At 40.6% G+C, this 15,926-nt stretch overlaps 1 protein-coding gene across 1 annotated transcript in view; it reads right to left on the reverse strand.

Annotated features, from left to right (window-relative positions):
* Window positions 1-15,926, reverse strand: part of UVRAG (UV radiation resistance associated) — a gene marked incomplete in the record, with an annotated part of 561,854 nt that overhangs the window by 63,473 nt on the left and 482,455 nt on the right. Inside the window, 1 exon segment of the mRNA XM_053708703.1 lies at window positions 922-1,013. Within this exon segment, the coding sequence (XP_053564678.1) occupies window positions 922-1,013 (92 nt within the window).

Consider the following 15,926-nt stretch of genomic DNA (forward strand, 5'->3'; position numbering starts at 1 on the left):
TTCATCTTGGTGGGATATTTAAATACTTTTCATGAAACTCTCCAGACTCCTACATCTGGCATGGAAGCAGTCTGACTCTGAGCTACGCTGTCTTTTGTGGACCCCATTTCCAAGGAGATTTTACAGTTTCTGGATGTTAATGATGATAAATCCATGGAGGATTTTGCTCTTTGGTCTGCTCAATCTTAAAAGCCTTTTTTATTTAGGAGGTATCGTGTAGCAGTAGGCCTGGGGGCTTCTGTAGCATGACTTCAGGTAGAGCTATACAATTACAAACTATCCAAAAGGGATAGTCTGATCCCATTTTATTTAAAAATTGTATTAACATGTATATTTGGTGGTGTCAGACCAGGTATCTTAAAATCAACGTGCTCTGTATTTGCTCAAGCAGTTGTACTATTTCAAAATAAATAATTCGAATAAATTGCTACTTAAGCTGCACAATGCATAGTCTAAACATGAATTCAGTCTTTGGTTTATAAAGGGCGCATCCTTTGTAAGCCAAGGGACTTTGAGAAAGTCTTTGTAGTTTACTAATCCAAAACGTTCATTACAAACTCAGTTACACTTTTCTGACCATTACATAAAAGGAACAGGACTTCACTGTATTTCAAATAATCCCAAATAGTAATTGCCAACAATGCAGTATTGCAGCAAGTACGGCCAGTTCTATCGGCCATATCGCCAGACAGATAAAAATAAACTGGAATCTGTTTAAAGGAGGATTACTAAATAGAATGACAATTATTTAAATATGCATAGCTTAAGAGGAGAGAAGGGAGACAGGAGATATAATATAAACGTTCTAGTATTTTAAAAGGGATATAAAACCCCAAATTATTATTTCATGATTCATAGAGAGCATACAATTTTAAACAACTTTTCAATTTACTTGTATTATTATTAGAGAAGGAAACTTACCATCTAACCATAAGTCCATGCTCCATGAACGATTTTAGGTTTGGAAGAGTTTGACGTAGATCTGGAGTACCCAACGAATGCTGATACCTTAGCTAAAAATATATATATATATATATTTAGAGGGAATGTACTGTTACAAGATTCATGTATGAGAAAAAGATTTTAGTTTCACAGATGCATAACACAATTTAAAAATTATAGGGAAATGTAGCACCTCTTGCGTTTGTATAAAAACTCTGCTTTGTTATATACCCCCTTGAGGGGTCAAAAAACACAAAATCTGTAACCTACAGTATGATTTCAAATACTGCAAACCGGGTGATTGACAGCATTTGCATTTTATAGAATTTCCTTCTTGGCCTCACAAGGGACTGTGAGCCAAGAACAATTTTAAAATCAAAATAAACCAGTGTTTAATTTCCTTTTATGGGATTATGTTGGAACAAATTAAAAAAATAACCTGTAAATATATTTGTGTACATTTCCCTACACATTAATACACAGTGGCCTACATTTACTAACGGCTGGATGGACAAGGGATAGCGCCTAGGGGACAGCAATACGCTGAAAGCATTTTTCATATCACAAGCCGGTGCTTGTGCAGCGCCGACAACTGCTCGTGTGCAAGCCTGGGCTGTCAATGACCCTGGTCAGAGAATTTCCAATGCAGTACGCATTACAGAAGGATTTATGTGCAAAATCTAGAACTTTGACTGGTTGAACAGCACACTGGAAATCCTACCAAATTAGGGTCATATAAACAAGGTCTGGTGCACCCGAACTGTTGTGCTGAGGTCATTATAGCTAGCGAAATAAATTGATGGGTGTAAGGATTTGGTCTGGCATCAGCTTTTCTACAATTAGGTCCTAATAATAGGAAAAAAAAACAACAACAATAAAATGGCAACACATTGATGAAGGCACAATGACGATATCAAAAAGGTATAGAAAGTCAAAAGTTTTCAGTATTCAGTTTTATATAGAAGCATTTTTGCAAAATACTTCATTAGCAAAAATAATAGTAAAAGTTATTACTGTTTTTCAGCGGCATACGCACATATACTGTGAGAGCTCATGCACCATTATTTAAACATTACACCTTCTCAGCAGTGGCTTATACGACACAAATTAAGTCTTCACAGGTACAATACACACCACTGCCAGCTCTCTAAACTTGAATAATGGTCTACGGGCCCTCACAGCATATGTGCGTATGCCATTGAAAAATAGTAATACATTTTACTAGAAGCATTTTTGCTAATGGAAGTATATTGCAAAAATGCTATTTAAAAATGAAATGCACCCGTGCACTTTTCAATTTATTCACAAGAAATGTGAGACATTGTTATACTGCCCAGTCATTTACAATTTACCCTCTCATGCCTATTACATGACAGAACCCCAAAGTATTGCGGGATTCACAAAATATATGAGCAGTCGACAGTTAACCCGTTGGCAGCAATGGAGGTGGTCTGCTGTATATTCGCTCTGCAGCCTGGCAGCAAATGGGTTAATGTACTATAGCCTCAAACAGCTTTATATCTCTCATTATATACATTTTTGCCAACCAGTAAGTAGTTAGACTGAAATGTTAAACAGTCAAAACACATTTGTAAACGTAAAAACAAAATTTTCAAGACACGCATATGGTATTTATGAAATGTTCTCAAATATCTATTTAAGAAAAATTTATTATATGTGCTAGGAAAAAGGAGCAATAAATTATTCACTATATATTAATAAAACAATGTGATTGGGAGTAACTGTAGCTTTTAACAAATGAAACATTAATATAAAAAATTACTCTAATTCCAACTCCAAAAACAGCATATAAAATGCTCTTAAAATAAAGAATATTTTGGTATGCAAACATTATAAATGTAACCACTTTCACTGACCGCTAGACATTTTACAGTTATAAAACTTATAAATTGGTTTCCCTCCACAAATCAATGTTAGTGACATAAAAAAAAAAAAAAAAAAAAAAAAAACTTCCGCTAAGCTGGCAATGATGACAGAATTTGTCTGTGGGAAAAAAAACAAACACTTCATGGTTTAAAATTAATATAGAAAACAAAATTATAAAAAAAATAAACCACTTACAAAAATTAAGATAAAGAGAGCGAGTGAGAGAGAGCGAAAGAACGAGAGAGAAAGAGAGAACGAGAGCAGAAAAAAAGAGGAGAGAGAGGGCAGAGAGAAGAGAAAAACAATTTATGTAAGAACTTACCTGATAAATTAATTTATTTCATAGTGGCAAGAGCCCATGAGCTAGTGACGTATGGGGATATACATTCCTACAAGGAGGGGGTAAAGTTTCCCAAACTTCAAAATGCCTATAAATACACCTCCCACCACACTCATACCACAGTTTAACGTATAGCCAAGTAGTGAGGTGTAAAAAGGAGTAAAAAAAGCATACAAAAAGAGGAACTGGAAAAAATAATGTGCTTTTATACAAAAAAAAATCATAAACACCAAAAAATAGGGTGGGTCTCATGGACTCTTGCCACTATGAAAGAAATTAATCAGGTAAGTTCTTACATAAATAAGGTTTTCTTTCATGTAAGTGGCAAGAAAGAGTCCATGAGCTAGTGACGTATGGGATATAATACCCAAGATGTGGAAATCCACAGAGTCACTAGAGAGGGAGGGATAAAATAAAAAGGGCTATTTCCCCTGAAAAAATAAATCCAAATAATAATTAAGTTTTCTTAAAAAATTTAAAAAAACTCAAATCATAGGCATAAGAATCACACTGATACAGCTGTCTGAAGAACTTTTCTTCAATTGGAACCAGAGGCCTTAGGGGAAGGAGTGTTTTTTTTTGTTCTTTATTCTGACGAAAGGAACGAAAACGATTAGGAGCCTTAAATTTACCCTTAGACTTTTTATCTTGGGGTAGAAAAACTCCCTTCCCTCCAGTGATAGTTGAAATAATAGAATCCAATTGAGAACCAAAATAAATTCTTACCCTGGAAAGATAGAGATAGTAATCTGATACCATGTCAGCATTCCAAGATTTAAGCCATAAAGCTCTTCTAGCTAAAAACATAATTTATGCTTACCTGATAAATTTATTTCTCTTGTGATATATTGAGTCCACGGATTCATCCTTACTTGTGGGATATTCTCCTTCCCTACAGGAAGTGGCAGAGAGAGCACCCACAGCAGAGCTGTCTATATAGCTCCCCCCTTAGCTCCACCCCCCAGTCATTCGACCGAAGGCTAGGAAGAAAAAGGAGAAACCATAGAGTGCAGTGGTGACTGAACGTTTAAAAAATAAAAATATATATGCCTGTCGTAATAAACAGGGCGGGCCGTGGACTCGATACATCACAAGAGAAATACATTTATCACGTAAGCATAAATTATGTTTTCTCTTGTAAGATGTATCGAGTCCACGGATTCATCCTTACTTGTGGGATAACAATATCAAAGCTTTAGGACACGCCGCCTTACAAATCTGTTTAACAGAAACCTCATTTTTAAAAGCCCATGTGGAAGCCACAGCTCTAGTAGAATGAGCAGTAATTCTTTCAGGAGGCTGCTGTCCAGAAGTCTCATACGGATGATGCTTTTTAGCCAAAAGGAAAGAGAGGTAGCCGTAGCCTTTTGGCCTCTCCGCTTACCAGAATAAACAACAAACAATGAAGATGTTTGACTGAAATCTTTGGTTGCTCGTAAGTAGAACTTTAAAGCACGAACCACATCAAGATTATGCAACAGACGTTCCTTCTTTGATGAAGGATTAGGACACAGAGAAGGAACAACAATCTCTTGATTGATATTCTTATTAGAAACAACCTTAGGAAGAAAACAAGGTTTGGTACGCAAAACCACCTTATCTGAATGGAAAATAAGATAAGGGGAATCACACTGTAAAGCAGATAGCTGAGAAACTCTTCGAGCCGAAGAGATAGCAACTAAGAACAAAACTTTCCAAGATAGAAATTTAATATCTATGGAATGCATAGGTTCAAACGGAACCCCTTGAAGAACTCTAAGGACTAAGTTTAGGCTCCAAGGTGGAGCAGCAGGCTTAAATACAGGCTTAATTCTGACCAAAGCCTGACTAAAAGTTTGAACGTCTGGGACATCTGCCAGACGTTTGTGTAGTAGAATAGACAAAGCAGATATTTGTCCTTTTAGAGAACTAGCTGATAATCCCTTCTCCAAACCCTCTTGGAGAAAAGACAATATTCTAGGAATCCTAATCTTACTCCACAAGTAACCTTTGGATTCACACCAATAAAGATATTTGCGCCAAATCTTATGATAGATCTTCCTGGTGACAGGTTTTCTAGCCTGAATCAGGGTATCAATGACCGACTCAGAGAACCCACGCTTTGATAGAAATAGGCGTTCAATTGCCAAGCAGTCAGACGCAGAGAAACTAGATTTGGATGTGAGAACTGACCTTGGATTAGAAGGTGGAACCAAGGACATGCCCACTAGGTCTGCATACCAAGTCCTGCGTGGCCACGCAGGTGCTATCAGAATCACCGACGCTCTCTCCTGCTTGAGTCTGGCAACCAGACGTGGGAGGAGAGGAAGCGGTGGAAATACGTAGGCCAGATTGAACGACCAAGGTTCTGCTAGAGCATCTATCAGTACCGCCTTGGGATCCCAGGACCTGGACCCGTAACGAGGAAGTTTGGCATTCTGACGCAACGCCATCAGATCCAATTCTGGTGTGCCCCATAGCTGAATCAGCTGAGCAAATACCTCCGGATGGAGTTCCCACTCCCCCGGATGAAAAGTCTGACGACTTAGAAAATCCGCCTCCCAGTTCTCTACTCCTGGAATGTGGATTGCTGAGAGATGGCAAGAGTGATCCTCTGCCCATCGGATTATTTTGGTTACCTCCATCATCGCTAGAGAACTCCTTGTTCCTCCTTGATGATTGATATAAGCTACAGTCGTGATGTTGTCCGACTGAAACCTGATGAATTTGGCTGCAGCAAGCTGAGTCCACGCCTGAAGCGCCTTGAATATCGCTCTCAGTTCTAGGATGTTTATCAGAAGAAGAGATTCCTCCCAAGACCATAAGCCCTGTGCTTTCAGGGAGTTCCAGACTGCACCCCAGCCTAGCAGGCTGGCATCTGTCGTTACAATGAGCCACTCTGGCCTGTGGAACTACATTCCCTGAGACAGGTGGTCCTAAGACAACCACCAGAGAAGAGAATCTCTGGTCTCCTGGTCCAGATGCAGTTGAGGAGATAAATCTGCATAATCCCCATTCCACTGTTTGAGCATACATAGTTGCAGTGGTCTGAGGTGTAGGCGGGCAAAAGGAACTATGTCCATTGCCGCTACCATGAGTCCGATTACCATCATACACTGAGCCACAGATGGCCGAGGAATGGAATGAAGAGTTCGGCAAATGGTTAAGAGTCTTGATTTTCTGACTTCCGTCAGAAATATTTTCATTTCTACCGAATCTATCAGAGTCCCCAGAAAGAAAACTCTTATGAGAGGGAAGAGAGAACTCTTTTTTATGTTCACCTTCCACCCGTGAGATCTCAGAAAAGCCAACACAATGTCCGTATGAGACTTGGCTAGCTGAAAAGTCGACGCCTGAATTAAGATGTCGTGTAGATAAGGCGCCACTGCTATGCCCCGAGGTCGTAGAACCGCCAGAAGGGACCCTAGCACATTTGTGAAAATTCTTGGAGCCGTGGCTAACCCGAAGGGAAGAGCCACAAACTGGTAATGCCTGTCTAGAAAGGCAAATCTGAGAAATTGATGATGATTTCTGTAAATAGGGATGTGTAGATACGCATCCTTTAAGTCCACGGTAGTCATATATTGACCTTCCTGGATCAGAGGCAGAATAGTCCCAATGGTCTCCATCTTGAATGATGGAACCCTGAGGACTTGTTTAGAATCTTGAAATCCAAGATCAGTCTGAAAGTTCCCTCTTTTTTGGGAACCACAAACAGGTTTGAGTAGAACCCTAGTCCCTGTTCCTCTTTTGGGACTGGGCGGATCACCCCCATGGTAAGCAGTTCTTCTACACAGCGTAAGAACGCCTCTCTCTTTGCCTGGTTTACAGACAATCGAAAAATATGAAATCTCTCCCGTGGAAGGGAGTCTTTGAATTCCAGACTATATCCTTGGGACACAATTTCTAAAGCCCAGGGATCGTGAACATCTCTCGCCCAAGCCTGAGCGAAGAGAGAGAGTCTGCCCCCTACTAGATCCGGTCCCGGATCGGGGGCTACCCCTTCATGCTGTCTTAGAGGCAGCTGCAGGCTTCTTGGCCTGTCTACCCTTGTTCCAAGCCTGGTTAGGTCTCCAGACTGACTTGGATTGGGCAAAATTCCCCTCTTGCTTTGCAGCAGAGGAAGCTGAAGCGGGACCACTCTTGAAATTCCAAAAGGAACGAAAATTATTTTGTTTGGTCCTCATCTTATTTGATCTATCCTGAGGGAGGGCATGACCTTTTCCTCCAGTGATGTCTGAAATAATCTCTTTCAGTTCAGGCCCGAATAGGGTCTTTCCTTTGAAAGGGATGTTCAAAGTTTAGATTTAGATGACACATCAGCAGACCAGGACTTAAGCCATAACGCCCTGCGTGCTAAAATGGCAAAACCTGAATTCTTTGCCGCTAATTTAGCCAGTTGAAAAGCGGCATCTGTAATAAAAGAATTACTTAAGGGCATTGATTCTGTCCATAATCTCCTCTAATTGAGTCTCCATCTGTAGAGCCTCTTCTAGAGCCTCAAACCAGAAAGCAGCTGCAGTAGTTACAGGAACAATGCACGCAATAGGTTGAAGAGAGAAACCCTGATGAACAAAAATTTTCTTTAGGAGACCCTCTAATTTTTTTATCCATAAGATCTTTGAAAGCACAACTGTCTTCGATAGGTATAGTACGCTTAGACAGAGTAGAAATAGCTCCCTCCACCTTGGGGACTGTCTGCCACGGGTCCCGCATAGTGTCAGATATGGGAAACATTTTCTTAAAAACAGGAGGGGGAGAGAACAGAATACCTGGTCTATCCCACTCCTTAGTAATAATATTCACAATCCTCTTAGGGACTGGAAAAACATCAGTGTAAACAGGAACCTCTAAGTATTTGTCCATTTTACACAATTTCTTTGGAACCACTATAGGGTCACAATCATCTAGAGTCGCTAATACCTCCCTGAGCAATAAGCGGAGGTGTTCAAGCTTAAATTTAAAGGCAGTTATATGAGAATCTGTCTGAGGAAGCGTCTTTCCTGAATCAGAAATTTCTCCCTCAGATAACAAATCCCTCACCCCTACTTCAGAGCATTGTGAGGGCATATCAGATACGGCTACTAAAGCTCAGCATTTTTTCTAAACCCAGAGCTGTCCCGCTTTCCTTGTAAACCAGGCAGTTTAGATAAAACCTCTGAGGGTTGTATTCATAACTGTGGCCATGTCTTGTAAAGTAAAAGAATTTGACGCACTAGAGGTACTTGGCGTCACTTGTGCGGGCGTTACTGGTTGTGACACTTGGGGAGAGCTAGATGGCGAACCCTCATTTACTTCTGACTGAGAATCATCTATTGCTCTATTTTTGTGTTCTTTATAGTTTATAGACATATCAGTACAATTGGGACACATTCTAAGAGGGGGTTCCACAATGGTTTCCAAACATATTAAACAAGGATTTTCCTTGGTGTCAGACATGTTAAACAGGCTAGTAATGTAATGAGCAAGCTTGGAAAACACTGTAATCAAAGTAAAAAAACACTTAGAAATAAAACGGTTCTGTGCCTTTAAGAGAAAAAAGCTGCACCAGTTCTGCAAAACAGTGTAAAAAAGCAGTAAACTTAACATTTTTACAGTAGCATTATAAAGGCACAGCTCTGCTGTGGCTCCTACCTGCCCTTCAGAACGATTTGTGGGGGAAAAAACCTCTTTAACAACCCTCAAACACAGCAGAAACGACAGGAGAAGCAGTGATATGTCTCAGTGCAAAAAGGAAACTGCGCAACTGAGGCGCGAAAATAGGCCCCGCCCACCTCACTCAATGTTTTGAGGCCTAGCAGAGAAACACCAGAGTGTCTCTTAATTAACCATGTGAGTTACAAAACTCAAAAACAAGCCACAATGACCCCTTTAGTCCCTTCAAAAAACGTTATAAATGCATCAAAAAACAAAACTTTTTTCCTAACAGTGTCACCAGTAACTAATGAGCCCTTCAAGCAAGCTGAAATTCCTATTAAAGTATCTGAATACAGTTTACCCTTCCCTCATGGGGATATTGCCAGCCTTTTCTAGATTTAACACAGTCTGTCTAGAAAAATATAGACTGAACATACCTCATATGCAGCTTAGCCTGCAAACTTTTCTCCCAACTGAAGTTTTCCAATACTCTTCAGGCCTTGTGTGAACAGCAGTGGATCTTAGTTACAAAGTGCTAAGATCATCATCCTCCTTGCAGAAATCTTCATCCATTTTCTGCCAGAGAGTAAATAGTACACACCGGTACCATTTAAAATAATAAACTTTTGCTTGAGAAGTAAAAAACTAACATTTTAGTCACCACATAGCTCTTTGCCCTTCCTAGCAGTTAAGCAGGCAGAGAGAATAACTGGGGGGTGGAGCTAAGGGGGGAGCTATATAGACAGCTCTGCTGTGGGTGCTCTCTCTGCCACTTCCTGTAGGGAAGGAGAATATCCCACAAGTAAGGATGAATCCGTGGACTTGATACATCTTACAAGAGAAATAGCTAAAGACATATATTTAACATCAATCTTAATAATGTCAAATATAGCATCAGAAATGAAATGATTAGCATGTTGAAGCAGAAGAACAATGCTAGACAAATCAGAATCTTCTACCTGACGAGCTAACATGTCCAACCAAAAGGTTGAAGCAGCAGTCACATCAGCCATAGAAATGGCAGGTTTAAAGGGACACTGAACCCAATTTTTTTCTTTTGTAATTCAGAAAGAGCATGCAATTTAAAGCAACTTTCGAATTTACTCCTATTATCATTTTTTCTTCGTTCTCTTGATATTATTATTTGAAAAAGAAGGCATCTAAGTTTTTTTTTTGGTTTTAGTACTCTGGACAGCACTTTTTTATTGGTGGATGAATTTATCCACCAATCAGCAAGGACAACCCAGGTTGTTCACCAAAAATGGGCCGGCATCTAAACTTACATTCTTGCATTTCAAATAAAGATACCAAGAGAATGAAGAAAATTTGATAATAGGAGTAAATTAGAAAGTTGCTTAAAATTTCATGCTCAATCTGAATCAGGAAAGAAAAATTTTGGGTACAGTGTCCCTTTAAGAATATAACCAGAATGTAAATAAGCTTTTCTGAGATAAGATTCAATCTTCCTATCTAAAGGATCCTTAAAAGAAGTACTATCTTCCATAGGGATAGTAGTATGGTTGGCAAGCGTAGAAATAGCCCCATCAACTTTAAGGACTTGTCTCCAATACTCTAAATTAGCCACAGGTAATGGATACGACTTCTTAAACCTAGAAGAAGCATTAAAAGAAGAACCAGGCTTAGTAATCATATCAGAAACAGCATTTGGAATAGGAAAAACCTCAGGAGCAACCTTTGGAGGTTTAAAAACAGAATTTAAATGTTTACTGGCTTTGTTATCAAGAGAACTAGACTCTTCAATACCCAAAGTAACCAACACTTCCTTCAACAAAGAACGTATATAATCAATCTTAAACAAATAGGAAGATTTTTTTCAATTTCAGAGTCTGATTCAGGATCCTCTGAACCAGAGAGATCCTCATCAGCAGAGGATACTTCAGTATGTTGTTGGTCAATACAAATTTCATCAGAATTATGAGAAGTTTTAAAAGACCTTTTACGTTTATTTGAAGGCGAAATGGCAGACATAGCCTTTTCTATAGCTGCAGCAATATAATTATTTACATCTGCAGGGATATTAGGTACATTAGATGTTGAAGCAACAACATACAATGTATTTATACTAATAGAAACATGATCAGTATTCAACAGCTTGTCATGACAAATGCCACATAATTGAGCTGAAGAAATATCAGCTAATTTATAACACACACTTAGCTTTGGTAGAACTGTGTTCAGGCAGCATGGTTTCTACAGCAACATCAGAGACAGGATCAGACTGATACATCTTGAAAAATGTAAAAAGAAAAAAACATTTAAACAAAATATCCAATTTCCTCATATAGCAGTTTCAGGAATGGGAAAAAATGATTATGCTAAAGTAAGATGCAGGAAAATAAGCATCATAGCTCTTAAAAATATGAAGAGAACCATAAGCATTAAAGGAAGAGTTATATACAAAAAAAAAAAAATATGTACGCATGACGCAAAAGGAAGTGAATTTTTTTTGGTGCCAAAGTTAACAAAAGTTAACACCAAGAAATGACACAACTCGCATCATAACAAGCGCGACTTAGCACCAAAAGAACTAATGTCAACAAAGACGCAGGAAATGATGAGACTTGCATTATTATAGACACAACTTTGCGGCAAAAAATTTTCGTGCCAAGAATGTCGCCATAAAAGACGCCATTTTGCGTCCTCGTGAGCCTAGTTTGCCCGCAAATTTTTTTTTTTAAAAACAAAGTCAAATTGAAAGAACTGGAACCCCAGATAAGAAAAAATTAAAATCTTCCCAAACATAATTTCCATACTGAAACTGGTGTCTGCAAAAAAGGGAAATATACATCGACCTGACTCATGACAAATATAAGCAAACATATATAGCAGACAGCCAAACCAGTACTGAAAAATATCAGCAGAGGTAATGGTATAGAAGTATAACGTCGATCTGAAAAGGGCAGCAGGGGATGAATGAAAAGATTTCCCATGGGTAAAACCATAAAATCAATAGGCAATACTCCTTTCACATCATTCTGACAAACACTGTACTCTGAGAGGAATTGGGCTTCAGAATGCTTAGAAGTGCCTATCACAGAAGAAATCAAGCACAACTTACTTCACCACCTCCATAGGAGGCAAAGTTTGTAAAATTGAGGTATGAGTGTGGTGGGACGTTTATTTATAGGCATTTTGAGGTTTTGGAAACTTTGCCCCGTCCTGGTAGGAATGTATATCCCATACGTCACTAGCTCATGGACTCTTGCCACTTACATGAAAGAAATACAACACATTGTGTAGCTCATTAAAAAAATCTAGACAAGTCAGGAGGCATGCTTTTCCCACAGAAAACCTCTGGACACATTATTTCCAATGCAGCAAAGGATTCTGGGTAAGATGCAAATGAGGTTCCCAGTGACAGACTTGAGCTACACAAGTCATTCTCTCTACAATTTGTGCATAGTGGAGGATTTTAAACTCACTTTTCACCTCCCCATAATTTAAAAAGTTGCTGTATTGCGCAAGGAAATCAACTTCACCCAGCAGCGATTCCCCTACTCCCAGCTAATGAGTGGCAAAAAATATGAAACAGCTGTTCTGGGATGGTCTGAATCACTGTACTAACCCTAGCTAAGCTTAAAAACTGTGTACACAGCTATGCTATGGCATAAAGGGAGTCTGCCTAAAAGCAGACTGAAGTAAAAAACAAAATTTATGCTTACCTGATAAATTTCCTTCTTGTGGTGTATCCAGCCCACAGGTTCATCCATTACTTGTGGGATATTCTCCTTCCCAACAGGAAGCTGCAAGAGGACACCCACAGCAGAGCTGTCTATATAGCTCCTCCCCTAACTGCCACCCCCAGTCATTCGACCGAAGACAAGCAAGAAAAAGGAGAAACTATAGGGTGCAGTGGTGACTGTAGTTTAAAAATAAAAAACACCTGCCTTAAAGTGACAGGGCGGGCCGTGGACTGGATAAAGAAAGAAATTTATCAGGTAAGCATAAATTTTGTTTTCTCTTGTAAGGTGTATCCAGTCCACGGGTTCATCCATTACTTGTGGGATACCAATACCAAAGCTTTAGGACACGGATGAAGGGAGGGACAAGGCAGGCACTTAAACGGAAGGCACCACTGCCTGTAAGACCTTTCTCCCAAAAATAGCCTCAGAGGAAGCAAAAGTATCAAATTTGTAGAATTTAGAAAAAGTATGAAGCGAAGACCAAGTCGCCGCCTTACAAATTTGTTCAACAGAGGCCTCATGTTTAAAAGCCCATGTGGAAGCTACCGCTCTAGTAGAATGAGCTGTAATTCTTTGAGGAGGCTGCTGGCCAGCAGTCTCATAAGGTAAATGGATTATGCTTCTCAGCCAAAAAGAAAGAGAAGTTGCCGAAGCCTTTTGGCCTCTCCTCTTTCCAGAGTAGACGACAAACAATGCAGATGTTTGACGAAAATCCTTAGTAGCTTGCAAATAAAACTTTAAAGCATGTACCACGTCAAGATTGTGTAACAGACGTTCCTTCTTTGAAGAAGGATTAGGACACAGTGACGGAACAACAATTTCCTGATTAATATTCTTATTAGATACTACTTTAGTAAGAAACACAGGTCTGGTACGCAAAAAACTACCTTATCTGCATGGAAGATCAGATAAGGGGAATCACACTGCAAGGCAGATAACTCTGAAACTCTTCAAGCCGAAGAGATAGCTACTAAAAACAGAACTTTCCAAGATAAAAGCTTGATATCTATGGAATGCAAGGGTTCAAACGGAACCCCTTGAAGAACTTTAAGAACTAAATTTAATCACCATGGTGGAGCAACAGGTTTAAACACAGGCCTGATTCTAACCAAAGCCTGACAAAACGCCTGAACGTCTGGAACATCCGCCAGACGCTTGTGCAAAAGAATAGACAGTGCAGAAATCTGTCCCTTTAAGGAACTAGCCGATAATCCCTTTTCCAATCCTTCTTGGAGAAAAGATAGTATCCTAGGAATCCTGACCTTACTCCACGAGTAACCCTTGGATTCACACCAATGAAGATATTTACACCATATCTTATGATAGATTTTCCCCGTGACAGGCTTTCGAGCCTGAATCAAGGCATCAATGACCGACTCAGAGAAACCACGTTTTGATAAAATCAAGCGTTCAATCTCCAAGCAGTCAGATGCAGAGAAATTAAATTTGGATGTTTGAATGGACCTTGGAGTAGAATGTCCTGCCTCAGCGGCAGAGTCCATGGTGGAGAGGATGACATGTCCACCAGATCCGCATACCAAGTCCTGCGTGGCCACGAAGGCGCTATCAAAATCACAGAAGCTCTCTCCTGCTTGATCTTGGCAATCAGACGAGAGAGGAGAGGAAACGGTGGAAACACATAAGCCAGGTTGAAGGACCAGGGCACTGCTAGAGCATCTATCAGCGCTGCCTGGGGATCCCTTGACCTGGACCCTTAATAAGGAAGCTTGGCGTTCTGACGAGACGCCATCAGATCCAGTTCTGGTTTGCCCCAAAGTTGAATCAGCTGGGCAAATACGATGGAGCTCCCACTCCCCCGGATGAAAAGTCTGCCGACTTAGAAAATCCGCCTCCCAGTTCTCTACTCCTGGGATATGGATAGCTGAGAGATGGCAAGAGTGAACCTCTGCCCATAGAATTATCTTGGAAACCTCCATCATTGCCAGGGGACTCCTTGTTCCCCCCTGATGGTTGATATAGGCTACAGTCGTGATATTGTCCGACTGAAATCTGATGAACTTGTCCGCAGCTACCGCAGCTAGTTGAGGCCAAGCCTGAAGAGCATTGAATATCGCTCTTAGTTCCATAATGTTTATCGGAAGGAGGGCTTCCTCCTGAGTCCACAAACCCTGAGCCTTCAGGGAGTTCCAGACTGCGCCCCAGCCCAGAAGGCTGGCATCTGTCGTCACTATAGTCCACTCTGGCCTGTGGAAACTCATTCCCCTGGACAGATGGACCCAAGATAACCACCAGAGAAGAGAATCCCTGGTCTCTTGATCCAGATTTAATCTGTGTAGTCCCCATTCCACTGGTTGAGCATGCAACGTTGCAGTGGTCTGAGATGTAGGCGGGCAAACGGAACTATGTCCATTGCCGCTACCATTAGGCCGATCATTTCCATACACTGAGCCACTGATGGCCGAGAAGTGGAATGAAGAGCACGGCAAGAAGTTAGAAGTTTTGATATCCTGACTTCTGTCAGAAAAATTTTCATTTCTACTGAATCTATCAGAGTTCCTAGGAAGGAAACTCTTGTGAGAGGAGAGAGAGAACTCTTTTCTATGTTCACTTTCCACCCATGAGACCTCAGAAAGGCCAGAACAATGTCCATATGGGACTTGGCAATTTGAAAAGTCGTCTAAGTAAGGGGCTACCGCTATGCCCCGCGGCCTTATAGCCGCCAGAAGGGACCCTAGAACCTTCGTAAAGATTCTTGGTGCCGTGGCTAACCCGAAGGGAAGAGCCACAAACTGGTAATGCATGTCTAGGAAGGCGAACCTGAGGAACGGATGATGATCTCTGTGAATCGGAATGTGGAGATAAGCATCCTTTAAGTCCACGGTAGTCATATATTGACCCTCCTGGATCATAGGGAGGATGGTTCGGATTGTCTCCATCTTGAAGGATGGGACCCTGAGAAATTTGTTTAGGATCTTGAGATCCAAGATAGGTCTGAAAGTACCCTCTTTTTTGGGAACTATAAACAGGTTTGAATAAAAACCCAGCCCCTGTTCCTCTCTTGGAACTGGGTGGATCACTCCCATAACCAGTAGGTCTTGAACGCAACGTAAGAATGCCTCTCTTTATCTGGTTTACAGATAGTTGTGAGAGATGAAATCTCCCCTTTGGAGATGAACCTTTGAATTCCAGATTATCCCTGGGAAACAATCTCTAGCGCCCAGGGATCCTGGACGTCTCTTGCCGAAGCCTGGGCGAAGAGAGAAAGTCTGCCCCCTACTAGATCCGATCCCCGATCGGGGGCTACTCCTTCATGCCGTCTTAGAGGCAGCCGCAGGTTTCTTGGCCTGCTTCCCCTTGTTCCAAGCCTGGTTAGGTCTCCAGACTGGTTTGGACTGGGCAAAATTTCCCTCTTGTTTTGCATTAGAGGAAACTGAGGCTGCGCCACTCTTGAAGTTTCGAAAGGAACGAAAATTATT

This window comes from Bombina bombina, chromosome 3 (genome assembly GCF_027579735.1).
Source record: "Bombina bombina isolate aBomBom1 chromosome 3, aBomBom1.pri, whole genome shotgun sequence".
NCBI classification, from domain to species: domain Eukaryota; kingdom Metazoa; phylum Chordata; class Amphibia; order Anura; family Bombinatoridae; genus Bombina; species Bombina bombina.